The 21,698-nt window shown below is 41.9% G+C and overlaps 1 protein-coding gene across 19 annotated transcripts in view; it reads right to left on the bottom strand.

The window, feature by feature from the left end:
* Positions 1 to 21,698, bottom strand: part of PTPRF (protein tyrosine phosphatase receptor type F) — a 374,973-nt gene that overhangs the window by 242,300 nt on the left and 110,975 nt on the right. For all 19 annotated transcript variants that reach the window (XM_077182405.1, XM_077182404.1, XM_077182409.1 and 16 more), the window contains exon 3: positions 2,506 to 2,667. In XM_077182405.1, coding sequence (XP_077038520.1) covers positions 2,506 to 2,590 — 85 coding nt within the window. In that variant the 5' untranslated portion in view covers positions 2,591 to 2,667. The remainder of the gene's footprint in view (positions 1 to 2,505; positions 2,668 to 21,698) is intronic.

Here is a 21,698-nt window from a genome sequence, read left to right as displayed (position 1 = left end):
GTGGGGAAGGTAGGGAAGACCCAGGCGTGGGTGCTCCGTGAGCAGCCGGCCATGAGCCCTGCTGCTGCCAGGGATGCAGCACAGCCCATCTCCAGCCATCCTTTTCCTGCTCCTATAAAAACCAATCTGGGGACTGACTCCAGAAAATCCAGAGATAACCCTGCTCTCACTATCCTGTTGCTTTTAATAAGGGAAATACAAGAGTGCTTTGCAGCTATAGAGCCTGTCCATCCCTCCACTGACTCCAAGCAGCACTGCAATGGGGAAAAGGAAGAATCACAGTGATTTCTTAGGAACAGCCATACCAGTGTAATAAATAAATGCTCTTTTGCTGAAGCCAACAGGATGCAATGGGGACTAAAAAACAGGAGTGTGCACAGCATCCCTCTGTAGCTTCTTCTGGAAGCTCCAGTGTCCATATACTGTCATATCTTCCCCTTGCCCTTCATTACTCTCCTGAATCAGGACTCTCCAATGCCAGATTCACTACTGCATCACTTGTTGGCATCACTGATGGGCAGGCCCCATAAAATGCAGGGTTTGGGGCTGACATTTTAGCCCTGCAGAGTCACAGAGCAGACAGGTCCTTTCACACAGCTCCCATCCTCTGAGGTTCAGTGGCAAGATTCAGTGGGTAAGATGATAGAAAAACTTTAAGTTGCTAAAATGCATGAAGTTGCTAAAAACCACTTTCCATCCTAGGAAACCCTTGATTAATCCATGGTGGCTGTGGTAGTTAAAAGGTCAGTGCCCTCCAGAGCTGCCTTCCAGATTAGGAAAAAGCAATTCAGAGCAAGTCTGCACCAGAGAAAAAGACATACATACAGATAAACTTGCTGCTCAACACAGAAATGTTCCACATCTGAGACACCACACAGAAACAGAGCCAATTTTGTCAAATTTAAGCATGTGGAATTATTCCACAAAATTAGCAAACCACGTCTACCACACGTTATCCTCAGGCCAAGAGCTGTCCTGGGACATCTCAAGCTCCACCAGCTTCTGCACATCTGTGATGTGAGTGATGCTTCTCTCCTTTGCAGGAGCCAGTATGAAAATTATAAATTTCATGGAATTTTTATACACCTCAGAACACTAAACAAGTACTTCTCTATGCCAGATTCCAAAATGGGCTACAATGTGCAGTCAAAGTGATCTGAATAAGCACCTTCCAACAGCACCAGCAGACAGCAAAGTAAGCTGAGGAAGGAGACAGCTGCTGCCCCCAGTTTAACTGGGCAGCTCAGACTCATACAGATCCCCCATATTAATCTGCTGCCTGTACAAGTCATCCCTGATGAAAACAAAATAACTGAATTTGTATGTTTCTTCACATCCCTTCTTCACTTTTCTCTCCAGAATCCTTAAATTTAGGTCTTTCTCTCAGTCAAGGACATTTAGGAACTCCTAGTCCGTTGCCTATATTCAGCCAGGCTCCTACCAACACGAATCAAGATGATCTTCAACTTTCACAAAATTACATCTAATTATAAGCCTGGTGACTAAAGCTGCAGTGAGAAAGAGATGACTGCTGGCACCTCAGGAGGGGCATCATGGTCACCTCATCTCCAGCTCAAGAATCCCAGGGGCCCTGGGTACTTTCAGAGGCAAAAAGTGATCACAACTACCAGAGTCTGTGATGAATGTGAAGACACTTGGACATTGAAAATCTGGGTACAGGTTAAAACAAAAAAAGGGGGAGGGGGTCTGCAGAAATACTTGGGGATTGCTTAACAAATACACACCTCAAGATTATGCAGAAAAAGCATTGAGGTTTCCTGCTCTCTGCATAACCCATTCCATAAAACATTCCTACTATAAGGTGTTTTTAGTAGGCTATCATTAGCCCCTTTTTTGTCCTCATCTGTCCACAATAGCGTTTTGTGCACATATTTCCCCTTGGCTGGATGGGGCTAATTAAAGCCAGACACAACAACTCTATGGGACTACCAGGACAACAGCAAGGACACAACAGCTAAAAGTATGACCACAAGGAAACACTGTACTCCAATTCTGCCAAAATATAGGTGTAGGAGAGCTATACCAGAAGGTAAGAACTTGCACCCTCTTCCCCAACAGCTTTCTCCAACAGCAACTGCCTGCTGACTCAGGAGAGATGTCTCAGTGCTACACAAATTACGAGAGCTGGCAAAAGAACAAGGAAAAAGTAACAGGGATTACTGTGACCCCAATACTTCTTTCTTCCTCCGCCCCCAATTTTCTTTACTCATCTGTGCGTGTTAGAAATCAAACTGTCAGGTTTTGATCTCACAGCTTCTGCAGAAATTCTTTCTGCACTTGAATAAATTTTGTCAGTCTTTTTAGTTCTACTTGTGCCCCTTCACACACACCCTGTTTATCTGCAATGCGCACACTGGGAAATAGAAGACTGGGGGGGAAGTTGTCTCTTAACCCTCAGCTTCCAGTACAAACAAAGAAGGTTTAATATTTTTGGAAACAAATTTTGCAAGGCATTCAAGCTTTCCAAAACCAAATGTTACTTACTGTCCGCTCCTGCTAAAGGCAGCATCAAGCAGCAGAGGATGGCTGCTGGCACAGTGAGTACTGGGATGCAGAAGTTAGGCACCATATTCCAAAATAGAGCAAGTCCTCTTCAGTCTGAGGCAAGTGGTCAGTACATCCAGTGTTACAGACACAGACTTACTCCTGCAAACCAAAAAAAGAAGAAAAGGAAAATTATTATGACACACAGATTAACTGCCAATATACCAAACTGCATTGCAAAGTCATCATTACAGACACTTTTAAAAAGAAATTTACCTATCTTCCCTGCATGAGCAGTAGAGCACCACACACGCCTCTGAATTCAATAAGCTGATTTCAAGGGTCAGCAGGCATAAATGCACCTGTCTCCAAGTTTACCTTCATGTACAATCTGGTTTATGGCCCATTAATGCATCCTTTAGTTGCTGTTGCTCACAACAAATAGTTCTGAAGCTGCACATTACATTCAAAAAACAGTCTTAAGCTCTTTAAGTCTCCTTCCACATGCCCTAGACAGACGTGGTTGACTGCATGTGTAGGGAGGGTTTGCGATCAAATTGCATGGGAAGCACAGCTTGGACCATCCAGCTGGGCTGGTGTGCACCAGGCAAGTCTCAGCGGGTTCCAGCAGAAGAAACAGAAGCTGAATTGGATCAGCTGTCAGCTCACAGGGTGAGAGTCACAGCAGAATGTTATTGAGCAAAGTGTCTATAAAGAGAAGCTTTACCCAAAGCAAACACCTCAGCTTCAAACTCCCCAAAATAGAGGCAATGAGTACCTAAAAGGATTCATGATTGGATATTCCCTCTCCAAAACAAAGCAAATCATCTTGCAAATTGCCTTAACTTGGGCATCTGCTTGAATATTGAAATACAGAAAATTTTTTGAAAACCAACCAAAAAAAAAGGCAAGTATTTAAAAAGAACACAATTTCTGTGTATCTGCCTTATGTTTTAATGTGAATATACTCATTGTACTTCCATCTCAACGTCTAAGATCTACCTATTAAAACAGACTTTAAAGGAGCTGGCAAGCACCAGCCCTCAGCAACCACACTCAGCAGTGACAGGGGCTCATACTTTTCAGTGCCAGGCATCTCAATGAAAGCCCAAGAGTTATTTAAAAGTAGATGTGATTCTCCACTAAGCTGCAGAAGTTACCAAACTTACCAACACAGCATTATTAGTGAAAAAAATCTCATGCTGGCAGATGCCAGCCTGAGTGGACCCCATGAGTATCCTTGAAGCAAAGTAGCTGCAACTGTGCACACTCACACTGCTTGTGGCCCAACATGCCACTCTTACTCATGTTGTCAGACATTTCAAACACACCTTCAGGACTGCTCTAACAAAGATATTTCTGAATTTTGCTAGGTTTGGAAGCGTAGTGTTTTTTGGAAACCGCTGAGCTTTTGATGGAAGTATCACAAGTTACAAACACGTCTACTTCTGACAAAAGCACAGCGCTCAAAGAATGCCAGCAATGATCGTGCCTAGGGAAATCCATGAGAAATCTCAAGAGAATCTACCCTGGCAAATATTTACAGTGCATAGTACTAACAAACAGGAGATCATGATTCTTCTCCATTCTGTTACTGTATTTGCACAGTAAATCTTTTCCCATGTTATAATATCGCACAACACAGAGAAATCTTTATTTATGCAACATCTTCTCCAGCCAAGACATCTGAAAATGCTTTACAAAATAACCTAGCTCTAACCTAGATGCAGAGAGAATACTGATCATCTCATCCTGCTTTTATTGTCTCAATGAGAAGGCATAAATCTAACTAAGCTCAGCAGCAAAATTTTGAATACTGCAGAAGAGGCTCTTTGTACCAGCCACACACTCAGTTACCTTTGCTGCCCTCCAACTTCCCCATCCTACTCAATTCTCACCAAAGGATTACTACAAGCACCATTTACATGTCTTACATAGCCAAGACAGATACAGGTAGTTGTATCTTTATAGCTGCATAAGATCTATTCCAATGATAGAATAGAGCAGTGGCCCAGCGTTAGCCAGCTCCCCAAAAACAGCCTACACAGGAATGGGAAGAAATGCCTGGATCAAGAGTGATGATTATGGTTCTAAATTCTGCATGTACAGGGGTAATTTGTGCTGCCTGAAAAAGGGAGCCCACTGAAGCACTTTAAGCAGCATTACATCTGGCTCAACAGTAGCCAGAATCCTAAGAGGCTACTCTTCCTGGGGAGGGGGTGGGAGACACCAAGGGTTGAAATTACTGTGTCAAAACTAATCATGTGTGTCAAGCTCTGTAAGATCAGGACAGAGAATGAGTTTTACAGGTGGTGCTGAAACATCTTAGGTATTTGTCAGACCACAGTGGGGGTGAGTAGCTTTCAGAGAGCTTTTCCTCTTTCATTCACTTCCATTAGCAACAAAGTGTCTCATCTAATGGTGTATCTTGAGCACAGATTGCTCAGAGTCTTGTCAATAGCACCTCCACAGCCCTCCTTCAGAAGTAACTCTCAGGAACACAAAAACCTCAGTTAAAGAATAGGTCTGTCTCTTGATTTCTCTCTTCTTTCAGTAAATGTGATCAAGCTTCTCTCCAGTTTCAACAGATTTTTCACTTTCCTCTCCATCCCATGAGATACATACAGCATGCACTATGCAGAACTGGTGATTGGTCAGATATCCTACCAGATGCTTCATAAACTTGATCTTTTTCAACTGTTTAGTGCTCTAAATAATTTACCATCTGGTAGCAACGCCAGATTTTTCTTATGCCAGACTCCTGTCTGTCCCTCCAAAGTTAATAGACCACCTTTGGCCTTTAACAGGATCAAAATTTGCCACTTCCTCTTTCCATGGTTGCTCTGCTTATGGAAAAGTTGTCTGCATTCAATAATTAAAGAGCTTTAAATTGGAATGTTTTAAAATTTTATAAATCTCAGTACCTGTCTTTCTCTTTTGAAAGTGAAAACATTAAAAAGCTTCTCCCAGTGGTTCAGCTTTTCCAAGGAGACAACCCAATACTCAAAGCAAGGGTGTCAGCTGAAGTTCAGTTAACCCTTAGAAGGGCCAGTGTTACCCTGACAGTGTTATCAGCAATCCTGCACCATTGCTAAAGCCTTCCTTTCCTGGGGCAGAAGGCAGTCTAGGATGGAAAGCAGCTAAAAACCAGATCATATTGGTAGATTTTTGGCTACAAGCTAAACAAATACAAAGTCAGTATTGCTTTGGCAAAATCAAGTACAACAGCAACTGACCAAATAATGCTCCTACAATTCTTAATGTGTCTTGTCCCCAGCAGACTCATGCTTCTTCAGGCTGCTCTCTCTTGTTTCTGGACTGATCTCCTGTGCACCAGATGATCTCAGTCCCTTCATTTGAAAGCCTCCTTTAATCTCACTGCTTTGGCCAACATCTCACAACTAATACTGTGTTTGGGAGCCCAGACACTGTACAAGAAGGTTTTTCAAAAACACACGTACATTCTCATTTCTTCTTCTGCATCTGGTCCTGGCATTATAAACTCTAGACTACATAACCCAAAATTAGCTGAGGCTAAGCACTCCAGATGGCTTTGTAAAAACAGCTTTGAGTTTAGCAAGCTAAACTCCTGCCTCTGCTCCAAACTCAGTGTTAGAGCTACCGAGAGCTAGTTTGGCAGAAAACTAGAAAGCAGGAAAGCACAACAAAAAACTAGCAATCTTCATTTAAATATATCAGTTTTTTGCTGCAGGGCAGGTGGATGGAAAAGAGGCGGTCTTGAGGACATTTTTTGAAACCTACATGGTTTGATTCTTTCAGACAGGCAGTAAAAGCTAGACTCATTTAAAACAGAGCCAAGAATACCAACAGCTCATATGGTACTAAGAAATTCTGGCAATGAGTACGTCTCACAGGAGACTGCAATGAGATTAGAAAAAGCAGTCAACTTTAAAGAGTCAAGAGGAATTTCAAACCAGCACTGAATAGCTTCTGTCCTCTATGAACCTTCCTGTAAGATAAACTGAACTGAAACAAGTGGGTCATCAGCCAAGACTGGCACAGTGAAGAACAGCATCCCCAAAGCAAGCCTGCCCATTCAAAACCAGGGACAAAAACACTGCACTAAAATCGCTTTTTAGGTTAAGCTACTTTGCAGCCCAAAGAATCTAAGAAGTCAGCACAAAAAAGTTCCCTCCAGGAACCCCTGTTCATCCACGGAACTGCCAGGTTTCGTTGTGAGTTTGAGTACTGACACTGCCTTTGTTGTGAAACATTGTTAAGAGACTCCAGAGAAACTTACAGGGTGGGAAGGTGAGCCCAGTCCATAAGCAATGTCCTTATCTGACCTGGAGATGTAGCAGTGTCTTTTCAAAAAGGAACCTGAAACAATTGTGTTTGTTTTTCAAGGCGGAAACTTCCTGAGCTTTCTCAAGGTGAGCCCAAGGATGCAGGTCTTTAAACACTAACTGGGCACACCCAGATGATGGTAAAGACAGGGCTGAAATTACATCAGCTTCTCCCAGTGCTACTACATGTGCAACACAATCAAATTTTCCTTCTGGAGTCCTACCCTCTTTATTTTACACAAGTATCTGAAAGGCAGCCAGTCCTCCAGAGGGACGCAATCAACGCAACACCACCTGATCAATTCTGGGGTGTCACATCAGCGACGGCGATCGTGCATCACGCAGAGCAATAAGGCAGCTCTTTATTCTGTTAAAAGTGAGAACAATAACTGGCTACAGCTCAGCTGCTTCACTCTGTACATAATGCCTCATCTGTGCTCAGAAGGAGGAACAGGAAAACCATGGCACACCATATAACTCAAGACCATCATATTGCACACATTAAAAGTTGCGGAAGCAGTTACACACAAGATAATGACTTTTCAATGTTTCACTTCACTACATTAGTATTCCTTTAGCATAGATTTCTTTGTGCTTTTCTGCGAGAAATATAATATAAAGAGACTTGGGGAGTACAGCAATATGGCCAAAAAAGACAAAATGAGTCTCATTTCACTCCGAACTCCCACATGCAGGGAACGTATTAGAGAGGTTCAGTGGGGAGATATATGAAGATGGTGACAATGGCAACACTAGAATAGATTTAGGGAGGAACTTTCTATGATCTTGCAATACAATAAAAAGGCCAAGAGCTAAAGACACTGCCACATGAGCAAAGGTACCACATCTGGGACCCAGGAGTGAGCAGACCCAGAGCATCAGTCTGGTGCTCTCGGTAACAAGACTCTCAAACCATCTGGAGAGAAGGAATGAACGAAGCAATTTAAGAACAAGGAAGGATAAAAATCTCTGTCAAATCACAAGCACTAGACAGACTGCTAGGGATTTGATAGCTATCTGTAAGTACAAGAAGGATACAAAACACCAAGAAAGGAGTGGAGGAGTATAATTAGTCATGGGCATGCAACCATGAGAATGAGACAAAGAAAACAGAAGTGTATGCAGATTATTCTCTGTAAACAGCCAAAAAAGAAAAAAAAAAGAGGGAAACACACCCCTCCCCAGAAGTATTTTTACCAGAAGGAAAATGTTTCATTACCTGTTTGCAAAAAGAAAACCCAAAATATCCCACAATCTGGGGGTGAAAAAAACAAAACAAACCAACAAACTAATACAGGCTGATTACTATGGAGCAATATATGTAACTGTAAGAACAAGTCAGAAATACTTTAAAAAGTTTCCCCTTATTTTGATAAAGCACAAAAAAGTGAGAAGTGTTTAAGCACAAGCTGGCCCAGCTACAGGTCACTGTGATCTTGAACATCCAATCCCAACTTGACCCAAGGAGAGGAGCAGAATACAAGCTTTGAAGCAGAATACAAGCACAACTTGAATATTCCTGTCAGCTTTATTGGCTACATTTGGTTCTGAAGACATTAATTTCTGAAGGTGTCATTGCCTGCAGACAATACTAGATAAGAAAGAGGAATTTTTCCACTGGAACAAGGATTATGCAGGGCCCATTAAATAACTATGGAGATAAGTTAAAACATCCACTTAAAATATAGATCAGCCTTGAGCCTCACAAGCCCAGCTATCACTCACAGTGAGCACTAAGCACAGATTGCTGTGGATCACCCTACCCAAGTGTAAAGGTTCCTAATGCCTGCTGTAAAGTAGCCTTAAAAGAAGTAAACTATTGCATATCAGCTTTTCGACAGAAGTCTCTAACATTTACAGAATAGGCCCAGCACTGCATCCAGATGCATGAATTACAGATCCAGGGCAGTAGAAAGTCCCACAAAAATTAAAACTAAATTCACCTATTCCTTAACTATCAGCAAACTCCACTCATGCGAAGAAACATGCTCATTAGTCAGACATTTCCACAAAGCAAGAATTTCTGTGCTTTTTCAACAAATTACTGTACATGTGACAATATATTCCAAATGAAAATGACTGTGCTATAACAGGCTTGACTGAATTCAGCACAATAGAAAACAGTGCAAGGACTAAAATCACTAGGTACTAAGTCCTCTCCTCTAAACCCAATTTCAGGGCATTAAGTTCTGCACAGCCAGGGTGCAGACAGGTGGTTTTAAACTGAAGAGAGGGAGAGCTGAGAAACATAGTCCTTCTGGACTTGCTGCTTACAACACACCACAGCTGAGTGCCACTGACTGTACAGCTGTGGTCCTGTCATTCCTGCATCTGGAACCAGCAGTGTCAAACACACCGGTTCTGCATCTCTCAGACTGACAGAACATGCAAGGCAGAGCAGACCTAAGTTCCACTGAGCACCAGAACTAATTTTAACCAAAACTGCAAGAATGCAAATGATTGACCAGATGAGAGATAACCTGTCCTTCCATCCTTTCAAGAATTTGCATGATGTCTAATGGCTTGAAGCCAAACTAAATCCTAAATCAATTTTAATTCAAAATTAAATCCGTTTCCTCTTTGTAAGAATGCTTTTAGTCTATCCACATATCTACTCAGCCTCCTTAGAGGCCTCAGCATCAAAAATTTTGAGACCTCCCAAAATCTGAACAAGCCCTTTCTCTGGCTTGGAGATTTTGAGCAACTTCAAGAGATTTTCCTTTGCAGAATCTATCAAAGGTGGACCCGCTGAGAACACAATCTTCGGGTATGGTGTTATTTTTGCAGTAATTTTTGCTTCAACCAGAGTACAAGATACATAAAGAACTTTTTTCTGCAGAGGGAAAAAAAGTTGTTCTTTTTAACAAAAAATACCTTACATTTGCTGGAAGTTCAGTTATGTTTTATGTAACATAGCATACTACTGGGGTCTGCTCACTTAATGCCTTTCAGATTAACAGCTTATTCTAAATCTGCTTTTGCCAAGACCTCAATTTCTGGAATTTGCTTAGCTTTTATATTTAGAAATACTGGGCACAATACTAGTAGCAAGTCTTCCACAATATTTTCAGTGGTTAAAAACTGATGCAAAGTAACAATTTCACTCTTTGGCAGCACACTCCTCTTCCTTAACTGCCTTCCTTAACCTTCCGTCATCCACCAAGACAAATTTTCACACAAGACAATAGCACTGATTTGCCTAAATAATTTATCTTCTATGTATAGTCAGCAGTTCTTCAAAGCCCACCTTGGATCTTTCAATTTTCCTTTTACACTCATTTTACTTTATACACTCTACTACTGACAAATGGGAGTTGGGTTTCCAAATTTTCATCTCAAACAGCTTCTCAAGCCTGCCACCTACCTAGAGTGAATTACTCCCAGTTAACTGCTTACTAATTTAACTGCTTTTCCCAATTTGCTTTCTTATGTTCCCCTACTGATTTCAAACCACATCAAGGAACTGATTCACTCCCCCCTTGCACCCTCCATTTTTCTTTTCTACTCTAACTTTTTCCCATTATAATTAGGGATGCTTTGACTAACTTGTTCACTTTCTTGTAAGTTAGCCTTTCCAAAGTTTACCATAATTCTCAACATTTTCATCTTCTTCACCCCTCCGAGCTCAATGATGTATTCATGCCCTATATTCACCACTGTCATGGCCACTCATGAAGATGTATGTGAGGAGCCCACAAACACCTTCAACCTTGCTGACGCTGCAGCATCTTGACAAAGCCAGGACTGATTGAATAATCCAGAGCTACTCCTTGTGTCTGCAGCCTATTCTGGAAAGAACACACACACTGGTGACAAACCCCCCACCCACTGTCTTGCAGCCGCTGTCACACGCGGCAATCGAGTACGGAAGGACTTCTTGCTTTGATCCTGCTCACAGAGACAAGAATCCTTTTCCACAGGTCCACCAAGCACACACAAAGTGCCCAGTTCTCAAATACATCTTGGCCACCATCCTTTCCAGACATGGGCAGCACCAGCTGAGGAGCAGCAGGGCTCCACCAGACGGGATTCCTGCCTGTCCCAGGCACCCCTGTCAGCCAGCACCAACCCGTGCAGGAGAAGGCAGCAGCAGCCTGCCACAGGGATGGCTTCTTCCTAATGCCATCATTTAGCAGACAACTTATGCCCTACTGGAGGGTTTATGTATCCAATTAAACTTCCTGTAATTCTCATCTTGTGAAACTATGAACATTTTCAATGCAAGATTTTGGAATTATTCTCTCCCAAAGGGCTTTGAAGTTAATTATATCTCAGTTGTTATTACTGCCTCAACCACGGATACTGCTTGAACCCCATTATTGTGTGTGTTACTGAGGGCTAAAATAAGAATAGCTGCTGTTTCGGTGTGCTCTGGAGCCAGCCCTTCCTGCAAACTGCTTCTATAACCTTTGCCCAAAGATTATGGATGCTCGGTTTATATGCAGGTAGTTAACAGAGCCCAGTAGGGTAAACGGACTTATTACATTTATTAAACTGAATTCTCTCCATGCAGAACGCCCCCAGCATCCTGCAGTTCACTGGCTCTGGAGGCATTTTGGCATTTGGAAGACAGCACCCAGAAATTCCCTCCGCAACTAATAAGCAAGAAGTATGAAAGCACAAGTTTCATGCAATTGCCTTCTGCATGAAAAATGAAAACTGTTTCTGTAACCTCTAAAGAAACCTAGATGCAATCAAGATTATTGTAATAAGATGCTAAATTTATGATTATTCCTTTTTATTTCTTCCTTCTAGTAAGGCCCCCCTAGCTTTGCTTTGCCATAAGAAAACAGCCTCTGAGGTGGCATATATGACACAGCACCTAAGCCATATTAAAGAGATGTAAATAAAAAAAGCCCTGGGAGTAATATAATGCTTATTGAAGGTGAAGAAACTACAGGTCTGCATATTGTCAAATTCCTGATTTAATGGCAAGTCAATATTAACTCTTAGTACAAGAATTTCTATTCCTAAGTTTTTATTCCAAACTACTTCTTCAGTAGCACCTCAGGCTAAAAATTAAACTCTGGTTTTTTGCATCGCATTCTGTATAGCAAGACACACAACATATACACATCAGATTTATATCAGATTTTTTTCTCACTCAGATCTGAGACTGTGTGTTCAAAACTCTTTGATGGAAGAAAATCAATTAATGTATTTTACAAGTCTTCTTTGTTTGTCAAATCAAAGCAGTAGTTTCCTAGTTATTTCCTGTCCAGAGGGACTGAGATAACAGCTGCAACAAGGCTGCAGCAAATCCAACGCTTTCCGGACAGACCAGCCATCTTCCATCTTTCATGCCACAAAGCAAATGCCAGGACTTTTCAAACAGGCCAAAATCTGCTTCCACACTCACATTCTGCAAGTAAATTCTTACATGGGGACCACATGCCAAGTGCTGAGCACTTAGAGGCAGCAGACAGGAAGGCTCCACATGGCCGTGGATCCGTGCTGCCTGACACCTTATCAAGGATGCACAACCCTCATCTGCTTTGGATTAGAAAGATGAGAAAAGGTGGGAAGGCTAACAATATTCTGCACATGTTAATGAACCTGTAATAATTTGCCTCTGCCAACCTCAGAAAGAAATCCAAAACATAAAGCCCAGGCAAACATTACTATCTCTCAGGTAAGTAGGGTACATCACCACCCCTACACAGCACTTGCTGCTCCTTGCATCTTGCATGAACCTGAACCTCCCACAGACCCTCCTCATCCACCATAAAATCCACGCTAAATTTATCACAGATTATGTGTGACTTTGCTTTTTATATCCAGCAATTTTCTGACTACTAGAAAAGGCATGCTTTGCTAACCAAGGGTATTCAGTGCATGGCAGTTATGTAGCTACTTCCAATGGCTTTGTTATTTCTGCACTGGAGAGGCAGCAGGAGAGATCAGTTCTCACATTCAGCACAGCATACACAAGGCACAGATAGAGATATATAGGACATTCTTCACCTCTTGGTGGTCCTCCATTATATCCTATGGCTCTAAAAAAATTTAAGTTTTGCAATTCAACCTTTAAGTATTCAAAGGAAAAAAGGCAAACAAAAAAATTTCACCCACCACAACATGTCTGCTTACACAAGACAGCAGCTTGCTTTTGATTTTTATAATTCAGTCTTGAAAAGCTCCTCTTCCTCAAACTTTGAGAGCATTTCCTACGTAACTCAGACCTTATAACTTCTGTGCATTCTCTTTAACAGGAGAATGGTCCCATGCTAACAGTCTGAGTCAAGATAAACCTGAATTCTGAAAGAAGATCAACCTGAAAAATAAATAAATAATGTACCTCACACAAAACTGCCCTTTTCTAATGGAGGCTTCTGCCAATAGCAGATGGAAAGACCTTTGAAAAATAAGACATCCCATATGCCATCTGCAGCAACTTTGAGCTTTACTATTGAAATTATTCACTCTCCTTCCAGGCCTTCACCTTTACATGACCTTGAGTAACACATAAAGAGGATAACACATTATGTGCAGCTTCTTGGGATACTATTCAGTAAAACCCAAGGAAAGAAAATTACTGCTAGCTGTTTTTTCAATCCATTCGTGCATTAGTGTTCTGAAACACATACTTGGCGCCGTTGAAATCAGATTCAATGTACATTTTAGCGTACTTAGGAGGAAAGCTATTTTAATTTGTTAGTTGCCAGAATGTAAAATCCTAAAGGGGAAAAAAGCTTCCAGCAGAAAAACAGGACAGATCTTAAAGGGGAAAGATATTACCTAGCCTCACAAAAAACCAAGGAAAGCTTAAGGTGACCATGTTAAGTACAGCTCCAAGAAAAGGAACAGCCCCTTCTTCCTCCACATGGCTGATGCTGGCATGGGGCTGACAACACAAAATGCAGCACCTTGTTCATCAAAACCAAACATAATAAATTAACAACAGCACAGCAACTCCTCAGCTGCCAACAGTGGCTCTGAAGCTCTTAGCAATATATGGGGAACATGCTCCAAGTTTTAACCATTTACTTTTGGATATGCAATGCCACCAGATGTCCAAGCTTTTTCTTACCTGCAGACTGAATGCATCAAAGTGGCTTTGATGACATTCCCTCTGAAAGCTTGTGTGCCCCAAGCCTGCAGCTCTGTATCCATCACTTCTAGATGTGTGCCCAGCCCATTAAAGTGGACCTGAGCCAGGTCTGAGCTGGGGTGGTTTTACCCAACCAGCAAGAGCACACAACACCACATTCATGCCAGTCCTATGTTTAATAAGCCTACAAAAAAGCAGGACAAAGTCATCTGATGCCAGAGCTCATATCCCTAGCTGCCTGACATCCAGGCAGTGCATGGATTCTGCATCACTCAAACCTGCTTTGGTTTTACCCTTGTGGGTTTTAGTAATTATGCACATACACAGAGAGCTTGCAATCAGTGTACTTTGAATTAAATTTTAACCAATAAATGAAGTATTAAAAGCCACAAAAATTTTTATAACATTTTAATTGTGTATTACAGAACTCATCTGGTAACACCTAATTATAATTCTAAATGAGCAGCAATTAACAAGCTATTTTACGGTGCCTAAGTCCAAAATAAACAAGGTCAGGACAGCCCTGCAGAAGGGGCTGCTAGAATGCACACTGCAAAAGGGAGGCCAGTCTATGCTTGGAATGCACTCATTCCCCAAATTCTTCATCAAAGCATTACATTTTAGAAAGTGTAGGGAGTATCACCTATCAAGAACAGGACTTGCTGTATCACTGGATCCTTGTCAGGAAATGGACAGCTCTGCTCCTCGCATACCACCCACACCACCAGTGTTAACTTCACGTGAAGTGACACATGCCAACACTGTGTCACTGATGGGGAAGGTAGGGACAGGTCCAGCAGAATCAAGTGCTCTCACCCATCTCATGTAGCAAAGGCCCCAAAATGGGATGGGTTGAGGACAGAGCAATGAAGAAGTCTCTCTTCCTTAGACAGAAGCTGTAACACTCCCTGTAGTAAAGGCAGCCCACCTATTACTTGAAAAATATTAATCTTTCAATCATCCAAGCAGAAGAAAGGTAGATACTGTAGACAGAGCCACAGATTTCCTGTCATAAATTCTAGGACATCTCCCACTGACCTGGATGCTCTCTCAGAAACTTCTTGAGTGAATCTTGCTTCTTTACTCCATCGCTAGTAAGCCAAGTCTTTCTACCTGGTAAGCATCCCTAAGTGTTTCAGAAATAGTTATAGGAAGAAGTACCCCACTCGAAGTTTTAGGGGTCAACCAGCAAAGGTTCAAAGCCCAGAAGCTTTATTTCAGAATGCATTACCCTTTACTGACAGGTTGGGTTTAAATTTTATTTTTGTACTTTATCCCTTAAAAAAAAACGTTCTTTGAGAGTTGAAATGCGAGGAAAAAACCTCAGCCTAAATGATATGCAATGTACAAAGTAATTTTCTCTTTTCAGAGGGTAGACAAGGTTTCTGAAAAGGGCTTTGAGACAGACTCATGCATCTGTCTTTTGATTCTTCCTTTACCATTTTTCCTGTGTCTTCTAAAGAAAGTGAATCCCAAACATCTTCCACAAAGAAGAGGGGTCACTCCTGACTCTAGAGGAGGAAGCAACAGAACAGGAACTTGCCTGATGCAGCTGGTATCCTCTCTGTCTGTAGGAGCAATGCATTAGATATTCTTAACTAACATTAATGACATGTAAACATTCGGAAAAGTATCAATGATCAACTTTTCAAGCAGAAGAACAAAGTACCCCAGGCACTGTCAGGGCTAGATCAGCAATCCAACTCTAGGAGATGCTGGCAACAGAAAATGTGCTTTTATATGCAGGTGGTTTATGAGATATAATTTGTGTACAACCCTTTTAAAAAGAAAACATGAAGGAGTTTGAATAGCTATCCCTCATGAAGCAGTGCTGTTAAAAATAAAGCTTATTCTGTTCTCCAAGCTGACAGACAACATAATTCCTGAAGGATTAGCCTTCTGGGTCACACTGAGGACACCAGCAGGAGAAGTCAGCTTAAGGTGCTGCAGATTCCCCACCGCTCAGGTGTGTTTCTGTCCAGCCATAGAAGCACTAAAGCCTCACACCAGATGGGTCATGGTGGTGTAGATCTCTGTGAGAAAGTAATCTGGGCTTGCTCTTCCACCAAGATTTACAGGCTTCAGACAGTCAAGTGAACCTGCATTTGTCCAAATGAGTGTGCCTGAGACATGGCATGTCCTAAGGAAGCCAGGCTGATCTGTTGTCTGAGAGGATTATTAAAAATACAAAATAAAAGTACGTCTCTCCCCTGACAGTGTTCATTAAAAACCAATTAAGACTCAGGGCTAGCTGAACCAAAGTGACCATCCCTGGTAAATGGGACCCTTTCTGAGCAAAGCTAAGAGGTGAGCTCCCATGGGCTGAAAGAGTCAGGGCTTTACACATGCAAGCATCCCTCTGTACCTTTCTTTGCCAACAAACATGGAAAACACTTTGATTGCATGACAAAGCTTTTGGATATACTGCAGTGTCTGTCACTGAGAAGTTCGCCACTGACTGCCAGACTTTTAACCACTGCCACATGCCTGTCCTGACAACCTTCTCCAGGAAGGGATCCACAGCAGGACTGTGCCCCAAGTCCTGTCTGGTGTTCAGCTACAAGATCAATCCTGACTCTGTACCATGGCACCCTTTCAAGAGCCTGGCAAACTCCATCACACAACCTGCAAGCACCCGTCCCGCAGCCTCCTCCAGAGCCTTCACTGCCCAGCAGCACCAGCACTGCAAGTGGAGCCAGCAGGACTTCATTTTTTAGCTGTGCAAACAGGAAAGGGACAGCTGATCAAATCACTGCCTGAAGGGAGGATGCACCAGGAAGGCCAAGTGAAACTACAGGCACAGCCGACTCAGAGGCAGCAGCCATCGCTAAGACCAAGACTAAATAACTACTGACAGTCCTTTGCATGAACCAGGCAAAGCTGATTATTTTTTTCCAACAGACCGACTACCCTGGGAAAGACCACCATCCCCAAAACCTTTTCCATCAACTGTCCAGAAAAGTTGCTTGCAAATTACTGGAGGCACAAAAGCTGCAGACACTTGGCTCTTTATCTTTGAAGGCATGCCACTTGAATTTATCACACTACATGCAAGTCAAACTTTATTTAGCTGAACGAGAATCCTATAAGCCCCCTTTTCCTCACCAGAGAGTGAGAACAAGCAGAACAGCTAGTGCCTTCTTGCTTTACTGAATTCATTATATTAAACCAAAAGCAATGTCATCTTAACTTGAAAGGACTTTTAAAAGAGCTTGAAGCAATTCTGCTGCTGTAGCATTTTTATATTTTGGATTAACTACAAGCCCTCTTAACCCCTCCAAGTTTGTAACAGCACATACTCACATCCTCCCAAGCTTTCAGAACAGCCAGCAACGGCTGAGCTGTTAGAAAGCTGGGAGTTAAAGCACACACCATGTACTACTATTGTAATTTGACTCCTCTATGAGTTAAAGAAGTTTTAGGTATTTTTGTCCACAAGAAAGGACCTGCAGAATCTGGTAAATTATCTCAGACATTCCTCATGTCTCATTTGCAATTTCCCTGATTAATAACCCAGGCTCACAGGGGCAATGAAAAGGTCAAAATCCTACTACAGGTGACAGTCCTAAAATATTATTAAATGTTACCTTTAAAACATTTCCAATTAGCATTCATACAGAAAGATTTCTATCAAGAGACATTCTGTAAATTCATAATTATCATTACTGACTTTATCTGTTTTTCAAACAGGATTTTTTGACTTTTTTTTTTTTTTTGGCCAATAGAGTGTATCAGAAGCTATAGAAAACACCTTAGCAGCAACTTTCTTGAAATGAAATATTAAAAAAAACACCACCCTGATACCAATAACTGGTTCTGTTTGATGTAGTTTGTCATTTTTCTGGACAGCTGAAAGCCTTAGGCAAATGTGCAGAGAAAAACAGTGAACCATCTCATCCATCTTTTGTTTATTAAACCCTGAGTTTATTCAAGTGGCTTTGAATCCTGAACTACACAAAGTCTTCTGAACCATTCCGCGCTCAGCAATCGAATCTAGGGGGCAGAGAGAATGCAAAATGTCCTTTACATTTATTAACTTCTGGAGAAAGCATCAGATAACAAACCCTTTCATCTCAGCTCACACAGCTGAAGAACAGCGAGAAACAATGGCCTGAACCAGACCAGCTCCAGCATAGTGCTACCAGAAAATCCTTGTCAGGTGCTTGATACAACCCCTGCTGAGAGCACCTCTGTCACTCCTGGGCTCTCTTACCCTGCCTGTGGGGGACACCATCTACAAAACAACCAAAGAACCATTAATAAATGCTTTCAAGCCTTTTTCTGACCCTGCTGTGTTTTCAGAGCAATGGCTGCATCTTGGGGAGAGCTGTACATGTGCTGGAGATGAAAGGTTGCCAAGCACTGCCAAGTTATCTCAGACTAATAGTATCTAGGGGAGATGGAGATGGATGGAGTCACAAGATTAAACTGCAAACACTCCCAGTTCAACACTAGTTTGAAAAGGGCTGTCTTTACTCTGTCCATTCACAAAAACATGGGGAAGAGAAAAGCCGTTTTTTTATACAAAATTATATTAGAAGAGTGCCCTAGAGGCCACTGTATCATTCATTTTCATACTAAATTCAATAAAAATACACCGTTCTTATTTAGATTAAACAGGTACAGCACCAAGGGGTCTTGCAGCAGCAGCATTTAAGACCTTGTTGAGAGCATGGCCTGCCCTAATCGAGGCAACCAGCCTAATCAGGAAGCCGACATGGGCAATTTGACAGCAGTAGGTCTAGCCCCAGAGGTGCCATGCATCACTGCCTATGTCTGCATTTCCCCTCCCTTTGCTATCTTTCCTCATGCATTTCCTAATGCTCAAGTGTATACCAAGACAGTTGAGAGGATGCAATTTGTAATCTCAATTAGGCACAACATGAGGTAGCCAAGTTGATTAAGAAAGAAGGGGCCTAAATTAGCTTACTGCCCCTTCACAAGAATTAATTTCTATTCCAGCAGTGCCTGTGGTGGTGTGTCCAGTCCAAACACATAGCAAAGTAAACAGATGCACTCAAGAGAGACTGACATTTTTCATGTGGCATGGCAGGGGAGCTGTGTGCCTGTGAGGGTGCATGCACTTCAGCCTACCTGATCCATTAGCGCTTGGTCAATGACAAGGAAAGTACAGCCTTTCCTTCCCTTAAGTAAGACACTAATCTATTACAACTCTACAAGCTAGGGCAATTAATCAAAAGTCTATCATACCATATAAAATGAAAATGGCTCAAAGATGTGCCTGTTCACATCAATTAATTATTAAAGGAGCATTAGCTGAAGCTTTTCACCTGCCATTTAAAAGTTCAGGCTAATATGACACGACACGCATACAACCAGAGCAGCACAGTCTACACCTCCATTCACCCACCCAGCTACCCCAGTTGTTGGTGTACCTGCTCTGTTCCTGCAGACTGGTTCCAGTAACACCCTAAGAGCAACCAGAGCCTGCCTGCTAGGGATGCTCAGTATGTACAGCTGGGAGTCAGCAGGTAGCCCCTCCAAACAGCAATCACAACAAGCATTTGCACATGTTTGCCTGACATCTCCTCTTCTGTTTCAAAATAAAGTCCTCAAGCAACAAGGCAAGGGCTTGGTAAAGGTAGCACAAGCATTCCTAGAAACCACCAACTGTGTTGTTTTCAGCTGTGTTCATGCTGCTGTAATCAATGGAAGCACTTAGCAGTGATGAGCACATACCAGCAAGAAAAAACACCCCATCCTTTATGCCATGGTTGTTATCTTCTTCCAGACCAACCAATGAATCAAGATCAGTGACTGCACTAGGAGGTGAAGCACTGGGAAGGCTGGTGCTTAATTAAGCTGAAGTAAATACATCCTGGCTCAGGGGCAGACTAGAATCACCTCCACAGCACATAAACCAAGAGCAGACAAGAGCATAGCAGCATCAGACCTGCTCATATTTCTACCACTTATAACCTAAGCTTTATTCTAATTGCACAAATTGAAGAATGATTAGCAGTTGTGTGGACATTAAATGCCCTGCTGATGTAACCTGAACAGATCTGCATTATTCAGAACAATTACATAAGGCCGTAGCTGTGAAACTAGAATGAATCAAAACAAAAATATACATTAAAAACACAAAGCATCACCCCACAAACGACTAGGATGGCAAAACAGCCTAAGTAATAATTTAAAAGCCACACTCTACCATCATTCTTTCTAAAACTGGAGGTGCAGGCATCTTGTTCATGAAACACCATAAATCCAGTACAGTGGTGTTCTCACCCTTTACAATCTCTAAAATTAACTTTTATAGATATAAATATTAATAAAATTCACCCCACCTATGTTTTGCACCAGGCTACTATGTAAAACTTCATATCTAATTTTATGATAAATTTATATTTCTGCTGCAAAGTGTTATGCACAGCTCAAGATCAACAGAAATACTGGGTCAAGTTAGACATCAGCTTCCATGAGCCGTGGGAAGTGAGTGGTAAGTGCAACTCTGACAGACCACAGCTTCCTGTGCTGAAACAACTTTACAGTACAATCCCTAATAAACTACCAAACAGGCACCAGCACTCCTAGTGTCGTTTGGAAATTAAATAGTAAGCTACAACTTTGAACATTTTTGCCTCACCTCCCGTTTCTCACAGATGCTCTTCTTCACAGCTTATCTCCAAGTGGAATGGTGAGAAAAGGGGGACCCCAGACTGGCTGCCAGACAGCCTTTTCAGGCTTCATTCTTAATACCACTATCCATGAATACATTACATTTACTTGGCCTCCAGTCACCTCATTAACCCTGGCAGCAAAGCAAGTAACAAATACAGCTAACAATATCTACTTGATAAGAAAGCCTCACACTTTTCCGTAACACTTCATCTGAAGAGGTAAATCTCAGGAGGTAAGTTTGTGGCTGTTAACAAGCTATTTCCCTCTCCCCACAGAGGAAGAAATTGTGTTTTTCTCTGACAGCAATATATGATAGTACTGTCATTACAGTTGTTTTAGAACAGCTTTAAACTACACTTGTGTTTCAGAACTACCTGCCAGAGCCCTTGTTCAAAACTTTCATCTCGCAATATATTGTTTCAAGGGAAGCTTTTAGTTTCAACTGTCCAAGTCATCAAATATACAAAAGAATGTACATACTTAAAAGTAAAGGATACAAACCCACTCGCTCCATTCAAAATACAATTCACAAGCTCCTTCCCTGGGGTCTTCCTAAACTGGATGACCAGATTTTGTCCATGCTCTGAGACCGCAGCACAAGGCTATAAAATCTCAAAAAAGGTTCCCTAAGAGCAGGGATGAGCCAGTGCATGAGATCTTGTTAGGTTTCCTCTGCACTGAGATTGCAGCCCCAGCTGCTGTGACTCCCCAGACTTTACTTAACCAGCAGATCTCATTTCTTCTACTCGACTCTAATAGAGATATACTTAGAGTTTCTTTCCTAAGAACTTTTAAACAAGATATGCACACATATTAACACACCATTTGTGTGTATTTTACATCTGTATACACATATTTCTATAAAAATGTCACTGCATGTATTTTATGGTGAATGCATTGTAATTTTCTTTTGAAAGTCCCCAAAACCCCTGTTGTGCTTTGCTTTTCCATCTGATACAGTGAAGCAGAGTGGCTGCTTTTGCAGAAGCCAGGCAGATGCAGGGCTACAACCCTGCTTTCAAGTGCAAGGACTCTCACAGCCTTGTCAAGTGCCTTCATCTCTGCACCTTGCACTCCCCAACTATAAAGTGATAACACTCTGCCTCCCTGACACTATTTAGTGATAACAGATTTTAAAAACCAGAAAAATAAACAAACAAAATCCACTACGAAACTCTGAAGAGCAAATA

This window comes from Agelaius phoeniceus, chromosome 8 (genome assembly GCF_051311805.1).
Source record: "Agelaius phoeniceus isolate bAgePho1 chromosome 8, bAgePho1.hap1, whole genome shotgun sequence".
In the NCBI taxonomy this organism is placed as follows: domain Eukaryota; kingdom Metazoa; phylum Chordata; class Aves; order Passeriformes; family Icteridae; genus Agelaius; species Agelaius phoeniceus.
Note: the sequence above shows the minus strand (reverse complement) of the source record. Positions and strands in the feature narration are given on the sequence as shown.